The sequence below is a fragment of the Ambystoma mexicanum genome, chromosome 2q, assembly GCF_040938575.1.
Source record: "Ambystoma mexicanum isolate Mex_15411 chromosome 2q, UKY_AmexF1_1, whole genome shotgun sequence".
NCBI classification, from domain to species: domain Eukaryota; kingdom Metazoa; phylum Chordata; class Amphibia; order Caudata; family Ambystomatidae; genus Ambystoma; species Ambystoma mexicanum.
Window position 1 is genome coordinate 1,124,686,190 of NC_090924.1, and position 15,527 is coordinate 1,124,701,716.

Genomic DNA, 15,527 nt, shown 5'->3' on the forward strand with positions numbered 1-15,527 from the left:
GATTAAATCAAAAACGAGATGCTCCGATGGTGATGGACCTTCATACATAAAGGAGTTGACTGGTTGGTGACAGGGCCTGATGCTAAAGAGCATCCATCGATACCTTCAACTGGCTGAAAGACTTGCTTGGTTTCCTGAGGAATTCCCATGGATTCTGCCCATTCATCACCCATGAAAAGAACGACTGTGCCGCAATCCACCATAGCTGTTGTGAGTGTGAATGGTTTGATGGTTAGAAAGGCTTATTTGAATCTGAAGAATAAGCAAGGAAGTATCAAGCCGGTTTGTGTTAGTGACCTTTCTTTTTCTAGGGACTTTCATTGGCTCCCAGTCTGGGGTCCCACTTAAGACCCGCAGAAGGCATTTCCTGAATTCCATGGAGGTGAAATAGGGCATTAAAAAACCAAGTGGTCACTGGAACCACAGTACATACATAATCGTAGACTCCATCTTCTTGTTCACTCCTCTTCTGACAAGGGGCTATGAGCAGTACCCATTTGTATGGGGTTGTGTTCCGATGAGGAAGGTGCAGATGGGCTAACCGACATGCTCAGAGGTAGGCAAGAAACAGGTTGTGGAGTCTTTCATCTTTTGTTTCTTCTTTCTTGTAAGCGATATTCTAATTGTAAAACCATGGTCATCAGGGTAGACAATGAATTTCGTCGTGGCATCTTTGCCAATTCATCTTTTAGATTGTTGATTAATCTGCAATGATACAGGGCAAATTGTAAATTTTCAAGTTTGCTTGACTCTGCTGTGATTTGCTTGAACCTGGTTATGTAAGATAGAATTCCCATAGAACCTTGACGTAGATCTAGCAGAGATTTTTGGGCAATATGTGACAGCTCTGTAAGGTCGAACATTCCTTTCATGGCAACAAGGAAGTTAGGATAGTGGTACAACCAAGGTATGTTTAAAGTTACAAAAGGGGTTGCCCAAGCCAAGGCATTCTTCATGAAACATGAGCTCATAAAACCCACTTTGGAGCAGTCAGAGACGTACATCTAGGGGAGAAATATGAAGTACACAGTGCATGCATCCAGGAAAACATGGAACATATAAAGATTTGCATAAAATCATTCCAAGGGTGTGTTGGACAACGTGGGATCAAACGGCAAGGAATCTCTGGTGGACACTACATTTCGCAATGCCACGTTTTCAGCTTTTAATGTCTGCACTTCTATAGTCAATGCCAGGACGGATTGCACCAATTCCTGGAACTGGGCTGGATCCATACTGGTAATTGGACTTTGGTGTTGCTAACTATTTGATTCAGACCCTACCTTCCTTCTCTGTGTACGCTGAGCAGTGAAGATGAAGAGGTAAGGGCATTCTCTGTCCGCAGCCACCCTGATAACCTCGATGGAATGGAACATAAGGAGGCTACAGGAAAGGGTGCCCTCAGGGAAAACCCCCAAGGGAAAAGACCCACATGATATAAGGAAGCCAATAGCTGTACCAAGATGAGAAGTACAGCACAGTGATGCCAGGAGGCCTTTAAACTAGATATTTGAGTGAGCTCCAAGACGGGTAGGAGCAGTAAGGAGTCGTCCAGGACGATCCAAAAAAGGAGCCAGGAGGATTAAAAAGATGGGTTGGATAAATGGGGAGCATTATGATATGATATGATATGGCATTTATAACGTGACGTTTCAAGGTGCAACGAGGCAAGGGAGGGGGAACAAAGGGAGGACAGAGAAAAAATGATCTTACTAGGCCAAGTGGCAATGAGATCGCACAATTGCAGAGGATTGGGTAGGGGCAAATTGCCAGGGGAAAGGGGACGGGGGCAGTGCTGCACATGGGATCAAAACAATAACAAGAAGTGCGGACAGCAGGTGGGAGCTGCAAGGGTAAGTGCAGACAGCAAGTGCCCAAAAGTAGGGGTAGGGGACTGTAGGGTTGCAGATACAGACCCAAAGTACAAGGGTTGCCGGGAGGCAGTGCAGGTGTGCAACTGGGCGGGCAGGGACCTGGGCCCGTAATCAGAGGGTAGCTAGGTGACCAGTGCAGTATTAGACAGGAAATCAGCAGAGGAGAAGAAGAGAGACGGCATAAGCAAAGAGGAAGGTCTTGAGGTGTTTCCGCAACTGGAGATGTTTCTCCTCATTTGTCAGAGAGGCAGGGAGGCTGTTCCAGATGGAGGCCCCAGCCAAAGAATAAGATCTACCACCAACTTGTTGCTTGGAGAAGCGACTGACCCTGAAGGAGTTGGTGGTGGTGGAGCAAAGAGTTTGAGTAGGAAGGTATTTGCGAAGAGAGAGTTGAAGGTATTGAGGACCCACGCCCCAGAAGGCCTTGTGAACAATGCAGAGGGTCTTGTACTTGCAGCCACTGGTAGGGGAGCCAATACAGAGATTTCAGTGCTGGAGAGATACAATCCCTGGGCTTGAGGCCAAGGACAAGTCTTGAAGTCCTGTTCTGGATCAGTTGCAGATGGCAGAGAATAGAAGCAGGCAGATTTAGAAAACGGCTGTTGCAGTAGTCCATGTTGCAGTAGTCCAGCCTAGAGAGAACCAAATCTCTAGAGACAGTGAGCTTCTAGGTGAAGGAGAGGAAAGTAAGAATACCTCTGAGGGGGTGCAGTTGGTAGTTTGACTTCTTAGAGACATCAGAGTTGTGAGAAGAAAAGGGGAGTGTGGAGACGAAGATGACCCCGAGGATCTTAGCCTCACAGGAGGGAGCAGGAAGAGGACCAAGGGAGGCCGGCCAGAGTGACAGGAAAGGAGGGCGCACGTGAGGAGAATCGCCATCTTACTGGCATTGAGGCAGAGATTGTTGGTGGCACACCATTCCTGGATAGCAGACAGGCAGTCAGAGATGAGAGAAGTTGAAGAGGTGACAGAGGGAAGCCTGAAAATGAGCTGAGTGTCATCTGCATAGCAGTGAAAGTTGCAGTAGAGAGCGGCAATGCAGTCGGCGAGAGGTGCCAGGTATTGGTTGAACAGCCAGGGAGAGAGGTTAGACCCCTGCGGAACACCACAGGTAGAGAGTGAGTTAGAGGAAAGGAAGGACCCAAGTTAGACCTGGGAGGGTCGATCAGAGAGGAACGAGGTGAGCCAGGCCAGAGCGTGATCGGTGACACCCACGATTGAGCATGATGGCATGGTTGACAGAAGAGAGATCCAGTAAGAGGAGGACAAATGGGAGATTATAGTCAAGGTTAGAGAGCAGGTCTTCACAGATATTCAGGAGCGCAGTTTCCGTGCTTCTGGCTGCTCTGAAGCCAGACTGATGGTCATGGAGACAACCAACATATTCAGTGTGAAGATTAAGCTGGGAGATGGCCAGCTTTTCCATGAGTTTGCCCAGGAAAGGAGTGATGGATATCAAGCGATAGTAAGCCAGGCAGAAGGGGTCGACTGAGGGTTTCTTGAGAAGAGGGTGCACAAGAGAGTGCTTCAGGCGTGAAGGGAAGGCTCCAGTGGTGAAGGAGTGGTTGCAGAAGTCAGCCAGGGCAGGAGATGGTTTCGGAAGAACAGGGAAGGTGCAAAATACTCGATTAATCAGTCACCATAGGATTAACCATGATCATATTAAGAACAACGCTCCTTTCAATCCGATCATTGAGACTAAAATGTTGACCTATCATAAGGACCAAGCAGCAGTCAGGAGCAATCCTGTACTAAGCAAATATGAGAAACAAAATTGCATTCTAAATTTGGCCACACAGTATAAAAACTAACTGAAACAACCTACATATTCAACAAATAACTCAAATTGATTAAAGTTATTTGGATTGTTAAAAGCATATGATGCACATACATTTTGGTCCAGCTTTAATGAATTCAGAAAGTCATTATCACCTTTTGAACTTAACCCTATATTGCAGGATACATGGTTTAAATATATTAATGATGTATGTAATGAACCCAGAATCATTAATTCAATAGAGGAACTAGACAACTAAAAACAATACCCTACTAAGTTGGATATACAAGAAGATACACTGGTTAGCACTATTATAAAACTCAAGGGCTCCAGTACATGACGATCTGAAGGTCCCAGGAGAATATTAAGGAATAAGGACTAGAGGGGGCAGGGAGTCAATGAGGTGAATTTAGTTGAAGAGGACAGAGAATGTCAAAATAAGGCACCGGCAACGAGGGTCAGAGGAGAGCGTCTACAGCAGAAGTACTGGCTCCATTGCAATGTGCAGCCCTGAAGCAGTGAAGGACAGAGAAGGAGTCATGACATTGAGTACGTGCTTCTGAGGAAGAATAGACCGCTCAGGCACGTTCAGGCACGCTCATGGTTTCCATCGCCATCATCTCCAGAGCCACGGGAACCTGAAAAACACCCTTGTTGCTTTACACTCTGACACTTATACCATTGTCTACTACTCCTAACTGTCAAAGAGAGAAAGGGGAGCTGGCCTGTTTATCAACAGAGAAATCTACATACCTCTCAAACCATCTGACTTGTCTCTGCTTTAATTCGAATATACTTCTATTTTTCCCTTCTCCCATCCCTCTCACAATTCTCCTTATCTACCAGTGACCTAGCCTATTCAACTGCTTTTTCCTTGTATTTGAAGTACTGTTAGACTCTCCCGACACTGAAACCCCCATCGCTATCATGGATGGCTTCAACCTACATAAAACCTTCTCCCCCAGTTACCTAAAGTGGACTCTCTTTCCTGACCACTTTCTGACTTCCCTTCACTTTCTTCCCACCCGCACCCTGGGGATATCTTTGATCTCATCTTGCTCTTTTCCTTTCTCAACCCAACCATCTCAGCTTGCTAGCAACCCATCCCTTCCAGGCCTAGTAAAAGGGAAGATTCATCTATTCATTGCAGTTTGGAAGAAACCTATCATAGATGTGTGAGCATGCCTGGTAACTCAGAATGGATACATGAAGGAGTGTTACCTCCATCACTCCAGAGTTGTGCATTATGATGACCAGGCGACACAGCAAATAGGAGAAGCAAAAGGCCCTTCTGTGAAGCACACAATAATGCATACCAAAGAATACATTTACCAGGCTTCCACAGAAGGAAAGTGGGAAAGGTTTCAATGTCAAATTGTTTCTGTTGGCCAAGCACTCCTGGTGTTCCCATCTGGTTTTGAAATTTAAGGTTGTCAAAACATGACATCCAAATGTGCACTTCATTATAGAACCACTGCAGTGGATTATTTAATGGGTTTCCCAAAAAGAGCGGATTTAACCATTCAGTATTAGCAGAATTCTTACCATCACAACAGGAAGTGTTGAAAGATCATCAATACCAATTCATATTTTTACCATTGGGTCTGGAACACACCTTGTGTTGTTTATAAATACTGGATTATGGCACCAGTTGTGGGTCTGCGACATAAGGGATCAGACATGCATTTTCTACATGATATGATATGATATGGCATTTATAACGTGCCTATACACAAGTTTTTCAAGGTGCGACATGTCAAGGGAGGGGGAACAGAGGGAAGACAGAGACAGCGATCATACTGGGCCAAGTGTCATTCAGATCGCGCAAGTGCAGGGGAAGGTGAAAAGCGCGGAATGGGAGAGGGGTGGGGACAGTGCAGTAAAAGGAAAAATGTCAGGAGATAAATAAGTAAATAAATAATAAGAGAAGTAGGGTCAGCTGGTGGCAAGTGCAAGGGTAAGTGCGACATCAGGTGTCAGGTGCTGGTGGGGGAACAGTAGGGGTACAGAAAACAGTTGCCAGGTGCAGGGAAATGCCATGGAGGCAGGCAGGTGTGTAACTGGCGTGGTAGGGGACCTGGGCCCGAGATCAGAGGGTGGCCAGGTAACCAGTACAGTTTCAGCCAGTAATTCAACAGGGGAGAGGAGGAGAGAAAGCAGAAGCAAAGAGGAGGGTATTGAGGTGCTTCTGGAACCAGAGGTGGTTCTCCTCAAGTTCCAGGGAGGTAGGGAGGCTGTTCCCGAGGGATGCCCCAGCCAAAGAAAGAGATCTACCACCAACTTGTTGCTTGTAGTAGCAACTGACCCTGAGGGAGTTGGAGGCGATTGAGCGAAGAGCTCAACATATTTGGATAACTGGCTGATACTGTTGGCGTCAGTAGTATTGCCGCTGGAAGACGCATCAGATTGTGTGATTTTCTATGACTGATGAGCCTGATGTTACATCAACAGAAATCATGCCTGCAAATGGAAATGGATCAAGAATACATAGGGGAATGTATCCACATGGACATTTGGAAATTGCCCAGGCCCAAGCAATCATGCCCACATCGAGCCTGACCAAAGTGTTGCCCTCCATCAACATCAAGACACTGGGCCTCATCACGAGTTGGGCTGTATTCCCCGCTGTAATACCGCTGACTGTAATAGCCCTAGCACCGACCAGCCCAGTGATATTACCACTGGATCACGGGTTAGGCCTTAACGGTAAATCCCCATTCCTGATTGGGTTCATTAGGACCTATGGGGAATTTTCGGTGCTAATACTGCGGGCTAATACAGCTGGCTGTAATACCGCCGAAAACAGGGATTTTCACCTCCAGAAAAAAGCTGGAGGCAAAAGGGCCAATTTAGCGCCCAACTGGTGATAGGGCCACTGTCTGACTGTCACTTGGCAATACATATCCTGGTGATCCTTGTGAGCAGAAATCAAAGAACATACCCTTTAAATGAGTGTGCAATGAAATAGAAATAACATGCTAACATCATATGTCAATTACTGTAAAACAGCCTCAGAAAAAGAAAAGCTCATCGGCCTCATCACGAGTCGGGCAGTAATCTCGCGCAATTTCCGTCGAGCGGAAATACCGTTACCTACTGGGTTGTGCAGTGGTATCAGCCCTGTATCACAACCTGACATGAACATGCCCCTGCCTCTGGTGGTAACGCTATTAGTGCCCGGTGGAAAGTACACCAAAATAAGGGTACACACTGAGAAACTGGTGCTAATAGCGCTACCGCCGGCAAAACCGGTGCTAATAGTGTCAGCGGAATTTGGATCACTGCCAGAATGGGAAGCATTGCGGCTGCCATTTTGAAAAACACATTCATTAAATACTCCACTTCCTGTAGCCATCCTGACCTGCTTGCAGATGAGGTGGTTGCACACCATGATGAACTGTATTGGCCCAGGCAATGCAAACTATCAGCGCAGCGGAGGACAGCCATCTGGCATTCCATCAGCTAGACAGTGACATCGGTGGCCAGTGTACTGTGTGACGGGGAGGACTATTGTAAGCGCTGGAATGACCTGAGGCTCATGGTGTGCTGGCTTCTGTCCCAACACTAATGGGAGAGCATGGCAACCGGAGGAGAAACTGTGGAGCCACTGGACCTCACCGCATGGGAGGAGAAGTGCAGCACAGTGCTGGACATGGAGGGCATCGAGGGAGTTGGAGGTGCGGAGGCAGGTGCCAGCAGCATGTAGGCAGCAGGTGAGTCAAACCCTGCCCCCAGCACATGCGCATGCATTAATGCATCAATGAAAGGCTAGCACAAGATGCCCCAGTGGCCAGAACCAGGAGCCGGACATGACGATAGGGTGCAGTGAGTGAATGCCACATCAGCCACTTAACACAGCATCTATGTGCCAGTGCTCCAAGGCCACCCCTGTTAGTCCAGCAGTTGGGTGGGGAGCCAAGGGACCCATCCAAGGGCCATGCTGGCAGCACAACAGTGCCCCATAGGGACCTGCCAATTCCTCTAGCCTTGTAGCAAGCCCCTCCCCCCGATTTGAGTGGCACCTGTGGAGGGGATGTGGGTGCATGGGGACCAGAAGCATGTATGCCAGACAACAGTTGCCCCAGCATAGACACCTTGCCATCCACACACACAGGCCAAAGAGTAACTGGCCATGTGACACACACCATATCCGCATCCGTCCCCATCATTTTGAACCCACATGCAAACACCCCTGACCATCCATGCCCATCAGCCCAATTGTCTGGGGTCCTAGTCAGCACCATGTAATGAATGTCTTGCATGCCAACACACATGGGGGAATGAAACCTGACAACATCTCCTATGAGCCCCACAGGCCCTCAAGCAATGCCAGAGGCATCCGAGGATGACAAGGAGGCAGGCCCATCTGGGAGTGGGACGTCCCAGCCCTCAGGACCCACTAGTACCACGACCACCTCACAAAGGGCAGACAGGATACACCAAGGCAGATGTCCGCCATTACACACTGCATCACAGCAGGACAAGGACCACACCTCCCCCACAACCCACCAGGAGCACAGCAATACCGGCTGCACCCACACCCGCAGCTGTTGGCACTGCCACAGAGGCCACGCCACCTAGTGGAGTGACCGTGGAAACACAGGGAGACAGCAGCCCGGTCACAACACATTTGTGATGTCTCCATCGGTAGCCCTCACTACACAGGCAACAGTGTGTACAGACTCTAGATAGCCCACCCCACTGGCAACAGTGTGGACAGACCCCTGATAGCCCCCACAGCGGCCTGCGCATGCATACACCTGACCCGTACACGAACATCCCCTGTCAACAGCCCACACTGACAAAGCAGACCCTCTCCAACGGAGCTTTCACACATACTTAGCATGCTGCTGTAGAGGCTGGGAGACAATAAACAGAGATGGAGGCCATTGGGCACACCCACACAGGACACATGCAGGCCACACGTGACAGTATCCAAGGGGCCACATGCAGGATGGCATGGGACAACACAAGGACAAAGAGAGTGACAAATGCCAGCACAGTTACAGTGATGGCATTGGCCAGAGGATCAGGGAAATGAAAAAAGGCGTCTCTGCACTTTCAGAGGCCATCAGTCAAAGCAATGAGTTGGTACGCCAAAAGCTCCTGAAGCCTGGCTCCATTCCTTTAAGTTTCCCCACACCAACAGCGGACTCACAGCAGAGCTCGCCGAGACGTCAGTGGAGTTGGTGGTGGGAGGGGAGGGGTATAATGTGCTGGAGGGTTGGTGGTGGGAGGGGGAGAGGGGATGTTCCCCAGCTGCACGTAGCCAATGCGCCATGCAGGTCTGGGGATGTTTTGCTTCAGCAGCCTTGCATGGCCCATTGGAAATGCTGGCTGGGGAAATGCATATCAGTGTGTGCGAGGGAGCACTTCTGCACTGCACCTCACTGCACATGCAGACAGTGCAGGCCAGAGCTGGATGTTTCATCACCCACACTAAGGCACCTGCCTTAGTCAGGAAGCTCTTGCTTCCTGATTCCCATTTATGCTATGCAGGAGCTGGAGCGCTATGGGACCCAGGGGAGAGGGATGGTATTTTTTAATTGTACATCTATGATAGATGTCTAGTAAAAAATACCATGCCTGCCCCCTGGGCCCCACAGTGCTTCGCATACAAACATACCACGTTGATTGTGTGTATGTCTTGGGGGATGTAGGGCCCAGGGGACAGGGATGGTATATATATATTTACTGGACATCTATGATGGATGTGAACCGGGACAGCCAACCCAGCCCTCTAAGATGAGGTAGCAATACTTTGAGATGAATGGGGATGCAGAAGATACTCATACATCAATAATAAAAACAACTCAGAAAGTTGACAAAGTTGACTGTTTTAATGCCAATTATCTAAAACAGGGAGTACAATGGACATCAACAGACATCTCACAACATGATCTCAATGAAGTTCATAAAAAACATGACTTTTATAGCAAAAACTGGTCATTGCCAACGTCAACCTACATATTTGCTAATGTCATCCTACGTGATTAACTCCAAAACTCTAGTGGTAAATGTGATAGGCTTAGAGTGAACATCTTGGTATATGTTCCATACTAGTTTAAGAAAGTGACTCTAGCTCTAGCATCAGGTGGGGCAACTAAGCCCTCCCTTCAAACACGTCACTATGAATGTCACTAAATACACAATTTCCCATTGGTTATACAAGCTATAGGGTCCTTAACTACGTGTCCTCCTATAATTGTTTGGCACCCTTACATCCGTCAGTACTTTTCCACCTACGCTAGCAGCACGCAGGCTGGGCTCCAGGTGCTGGTGGGTTGGTCTTGTCCATAGCTTCCCACCAATTAGCATATCATCTATCATCACCTCAGTGGTCTGCATGTCAATTAAGCCTCTGAACTAGGCCTTGAAAATGTTCTTTGCTCTGGTGAAAATGAGGGAGTGGAGGCACGCTCTGTCTCCTTGCATAGGTGTGGTTCGTCATGATGGTTAATTTTCACCCCTCCACGTGACTGAAGACCACAAATTTGAGCTCTGGTGCATTTAAAATACTATTAGTTAAAGAACCTCTGACATCTTCCCTGTTTGCGTGCATGTCTTCTGAACAGGTTTGTTCTTTCATACGATTGTAACTAATGTCTGTTCATCCCAGCCTGACACAGCCTTGGCTTCTTGGGGCTGGTCCAGCCTCGCCCTTCTGAGATTCACTCCTGTAATTCAATTGCTTTCTCAACTGCAACACACTGGAAAAGACCTTCCTTTTCTTAGTCCAGCTCTGCTATAGTGCGTAGTGGAATTGTCCATAATTAACTCACTCCTATATACGTGGAGCTTGCCGCAATCTATTCACTACACAGCTAGCCAAAAGAATACTTTGTCTGCTTGCATTTCTTTGCATCTGTACACATGTTAAATAACTTGATATCTTCATTATTTCTGCAGCATAAGCCTCTACATCTCGGACCCGAGATGTTACTTTTTTTTGATACTTTCTTGATGCCTATAAAATGCCTATGTTCTCTTGTCTATGCATCTCTTCTGCGTGTGTCAGTCTTACTTTGTGTGATGTCACCAATTTGCTCTTTTGCTCATTTCTGACTCTTCTTCTGGGATTACATTGAAATGGCCATCATACTGGGCCTCATTACGACCCTGGCGCTAAGCGAAAAACGATGGCGGTAAATGCTTACCGCCATCGTTTTCCGCCAGGTCCGATCATGACCCGTGACCGTTAACTACGATGCCAATAGCGGCATCGTAGTTAACGCTGCCGCAAACTGCGCTAAGGGTGCGCGCACGCGACCGCCCACACCGTACTTAGCGCCATGGCGGAAAGGCACGCAAATGCCGACCCAAGCGGACATGCACCTAACGCCATCATTGAGGCCGCTAAGTACCTTACCGCCATGGTGCAAATAACGCCATCGCGAACCAACCGTAAAGGGCCAATTCAAGTGAATGCAGCTGCCACAGGTGCACAGAAACAGCACAGGTGAAGGCAATACAGACTCAGGGGAGTATAAAAAGAGCACACCCCACCCCTACCCACACCCAGTCACACTCCACAATGATGCCAATACGACTAGCAATGTTGGGGCTGGAGGACCTGATAGCAATGCATGTGCTACTACAACAGCAACAGCAACAACAACAACAACAGGCAGCACAGAGGAGACGCAGGAGGAGAAGGAGGGCAAGGCAGGCCCAGCAAGCCCCACCAGCACAGCCAGTGCCACCACGCAGGCAGCCCCCAATCCCACGCATCAGAGCCAATCCAAACAACCTCACTGCTGAGCAGATCCACACCCTGTACCGTTTGGACAGGGACACCATCACCGCCATCGTAGACATGACACACAACGACATCGTCAGCATGATAGAAAGTCCAACCGCCATCCCCCCCCTACTGAAGGTAGTGGCTGTACTCCACTTCCTGGCCACAGGCACCTACCAGCACACAGTGGGGCACCTGCATGGCATTTCACAACCATTATTCTCACGAACACTCATCCAAGTGCTCGATGCCCTCCTCAAGCACACAGACGACCACATCTCATTACCACGGACTGCCCAGGAGATTGCAAACACCAAAGTGGGTTTCCATGCACTAGCCAGCATACCCGGTTGCATTGGTGCCATCGACTGCACCCATGTGGAATTGGTGGTTCCACGTGCCATGGAGGTACCGTACCGCAACCGGAAACAGTTCCACTCTATCAACGTGCAAATGGTCTGTGACTCCAACAAGATCATCACACATTGTTGTGCCCGATTCCCCGGATCAACCCATGATTCCATGATCCTGAGGAACTCCACAATACCACGCTACATGGAGCGACATGCAGGCCCAAGATCCTGGCTACTCGGTGAGTGCTATGTCATGGAAGTGGGCATGGGAATGACGTACCAGTGCATACTCCACCTGGCAGAAAGGGGGGGGGGGGATGATGCATACTCCACCTGGCTGAAAGGGGGGGGGGGATGATGCATACTCCACCTGGCTGAAAGGGGGGGGGGGATGATGCATACTCCACCTGGCTGAAAGGGGGGGGGGATGATGCATACTCCACCTGGCTGTGAGTAACACAGAGAACGGATACAGAGGAAGGCCACTCACAATGCACTAAACCCCTCTGCATACATAGGGTGATGGCATGCTAAACAGGCCATGGCAGCAATGGGCATATACTGGTTGCATAGTGTGAATCAATTAGTGCATGTAGAAGTGAGCCAAGGTAACAGTTCCATGCCAGCCATGGTGGGACATCATGTTCCTGGACAGACAACATGACTGACACATACATTCTCGCCTACATACAGGTGATGCAGCCTACCCCCTGAAGAGGTGGCTCCTCACGCCAGTCCGGAACCCGCAGAACCAGCACGAGGAGGACTACAACCGTGCACATACACGTACTCGTGTGGTCATAGAGCAGACATTCGGCCTCCTGAAGGCACGGTTCCGAAGCCTCAGCAGGTCTGGTGGGGCACTCCTGTATGGCCATGAGAAGGTGGCAAAGATCGTCATGGCATGTGTCATGCTGCACAATATGTGCGTCAGACGGAATGTGCCCCTGCCCCCTGACGCAGAACTGCAACCACCTGACGATGAGGATGAGGATGAGGAGGGTGCAGAAGGGGCGCCACCACATGGAGGAGGCGATGCACAGGAGGGGCGTGCCATGCGCCAAAGTATCATCAACCACTGCTTCTAGCACACACGGCTGGTGTTCATCGCATGGAGACAGCACTTGGGGCACTGTGTGACTCTGGGGCATGCACACTGAGGACTGGACACCAATAAAGCACACATACGCAATGAAAATGTCCACACGTTTCCTTTTGTGAAACGAATAAATTGTATTTGAACTATGTACTGTCGTGTCACACCCCCTCCCACCTCCCACCTCCCCCCTGCACACCCCCCCCCCAACTCCCCCCTTAACTCCCCAACACACCACCCCGCCACCCCCCTGCACACCCCAACACACCCACTCCCCCCTCCACCCTCCCCCCCCCCTGGAATCCCAACAAAGGTGTGAGTTGGTCTGTGCAGCAGTGTCAGTAGTAGGATTCCTACACTGTCCGGCCACTATTGGCAGCCCCCTCCACTGGCCCCCGGGGCACCCCTGCCTGTGCTGCGGAGGTTCCTCCCCGATCGGCGGATGGGGCTGCTCGGTGTCGAGCTGGCAACCGAGGAGGATCCTGCCTGCTCATTTGGACGCATGGCCCGTATTGTCTGCACAAGGTCAGTGATGGCGTGCCGCACAGCAGCTAGTTCCGCGCAGATGTCCTTTGTGGACGACTCTATAGCTGCCTTCACAGTCTCAGCACATTTATCCATTGCTGCACTTGACCCCCCACATTCAGCAACATGTTCTTCGAGCAGCGAGGAAAGTTGCTGCTGCCGGGTGGCAATCGCCTCCAGAGAATGGTTGGGATTCTGGGCCATGGCTAATGGCAGTGGCATTCCCATTGGGCTGATCTGCCCCTGCAGCGGGGATGGAGTGGCTGGCCAATCGTCATCCTCTGGCTGACCCTGTGTGGCATCCACATGCGGGCTGCTTAGGGACAGGTAGGGGGAATGAGGGTGGCCTGTGGGGCTCCTGACATCACTCTCCTCAAAGGTCCCTGCTTCACTATCGGAGGAGGCAGCAATGGCAGCAGTCTCCCCAAGTGTGCTGCTTGCAGCAGAGGCTGTGGCTTCTGTGGGCATGATTGGTGTGATGTCTGCTGCTGCTGCTGCTGCTGCTGTACTGCCTGCTGGGGTGGCTGTCTGTGCCCTGTCCTGTTTCCCTTGCATGGATTTTGCCTGCTGTGGTGTTTTCCTCGGGACGACAGAGGTGGAGGGTTGTGGCGTTGGCACAGTTGGCCTGGCCCTCTTGGTGGGTGTGGAGGCTGTGGTGTCCTCTTCCTCAAGGTCGGAATTTGAGCCTGTGGTGGGACAGAGGAGGGAGAGTGTTATTGATGGGTCTGCGGACATTGGCCGGGCATTGTGGCGACTGGCATCTCATCAGTTAGTACATGTGGCACATTTCATGCAGGGGAAAAAAGTTGACTCCCTTTTGTGTGGAAGTAGCATGGAGGTATGTGGGTGCCTGCAGTTAGGGTGTGCATGCTGCATGTGTACAGGGTGCAGATCGGATGTATCTGTGGGCAGTCTCCTGCTGATGTGTTGCATTCACACTATGGGCCAACATTGTACTTCACATGAATGGACTTAGGTGAGATTTGCATGCCTTGATTTGAGCCACCTACCTGCATCGCCCGATGTCGGGGCTCCTCTCTCCATTCCTCCTACTCCTTCAATGCTCTGCATTCCGATTGTGGAGGCACAGATTTCCTCCCATGGCTGCAATTTTATAGGGGACTCCGATCCTCCCCCAGTTGCCATTGCCAGGTTCATGTTGGCTGATAGTATGCTCCTGACTCTGAGCCGGAGATCGTCCCACCGCTTGCGGCACTGTTTGACATTGCGGGGTGTCGTTCCCACGGCACTGACCCGCTGAGCTACCAGTGCCCATATGGCCTTCTTCTTGGTTATGGCCGGTCTTGTCAGTTGGTTGGAGAATACCACTGCAGCGTTCTCCTGTAGGGTCTCCGCTAGAATGGTGAGCTCCTCTCTGGAGAAGCGGTCTTGCCGCTGGCGGTCACAGGCTTTTTTCAAAACTTTAGGCATCTTCCTGCAGGTAGAAGGTTGAAGCCGGTATTGGCGGGGTCTCAGGCTCGGATGTCCAGTGGTTTCGGAGGATGGCAATGGATTGTGTTTTTAAAGATGGCCGCCGTGCTCTTTCCCGTTCCGCCGCGGTGACGCTACTTCCGGTTCCGCTTATCTACGGTCAACGCTAATTGCGGTGACCGCTAACTACGGTCACCGCTATGTACGGCGGTGGCGGTGGTGCACCTTGCGCCGCATACGATGCCGGTAGGTGCCGTTTTGGGGGCATTACCGCCATGGCGCTGTTTACATTACCGCCATGGCGTAATGCTCGTGCGCGATGGGTCGTAATGTGGCGCACTTTACACCATCGTCCCACGGCGTTAACGTTCATTACGCCATGGCGGTAATGACGGCGGATTACCGCCAGGGTCGTAATGAGGCCCACTGTCTTGTATGCAGGTATGGCTTTCTCAGTGGGAACCTTGCTTCCAGTATTCTCCTTGGTATTGGTATTTTCACTGGTACTGCACGTACTTCACACTATGCTTCCCAACATATAGGCAATATGGGCAAAATGCTTGAGGTGGGGGTACTTGGCTCCTTCTCTACAGATGTCTAGTAATAAATACCATGCCTGGCACCAGGCCTCCCCAGTGCCAAGCATACACATACTCACATTAATTGTGTGTGTGAGTGATAGGCGCTGTGGGGCCCAGGGGACAGGGATGATCTGTTTTTACTGGACATC

General features: G+C 50.1%; 1 protein-coding gene across 1 annotated transcript; it reads right to left on the reverse strand.

The window, feature by feature from the left end:
* Positions 1-13,166: 13,166 nt before the first annotated feature.
* Positions 13,167-15,206, reverse strand: LOC138569985 (nuclear apoptosis-inducing factor 1-like). The gene is made up of 2 exons (XM_069648482.1): positions 14,377-15,206; positions 13,167-14,052 (listed from the first exon to the last, which is right to left on the reverse strand). Exons 1-2 carry the CDS (start codon positions 14,795-14,797, stop codon positions 13,211-13,213), a joined length of 1,263 nt encoding a protein of 420 aa, XP_069504583.1. The 5' UTR covers positions 14,798-15,206; the 3' UTR covers positions 13,167-13,210.
* Between the last annotated feature and the right edge of the window lie 321 nt (positions 15,207-15,527).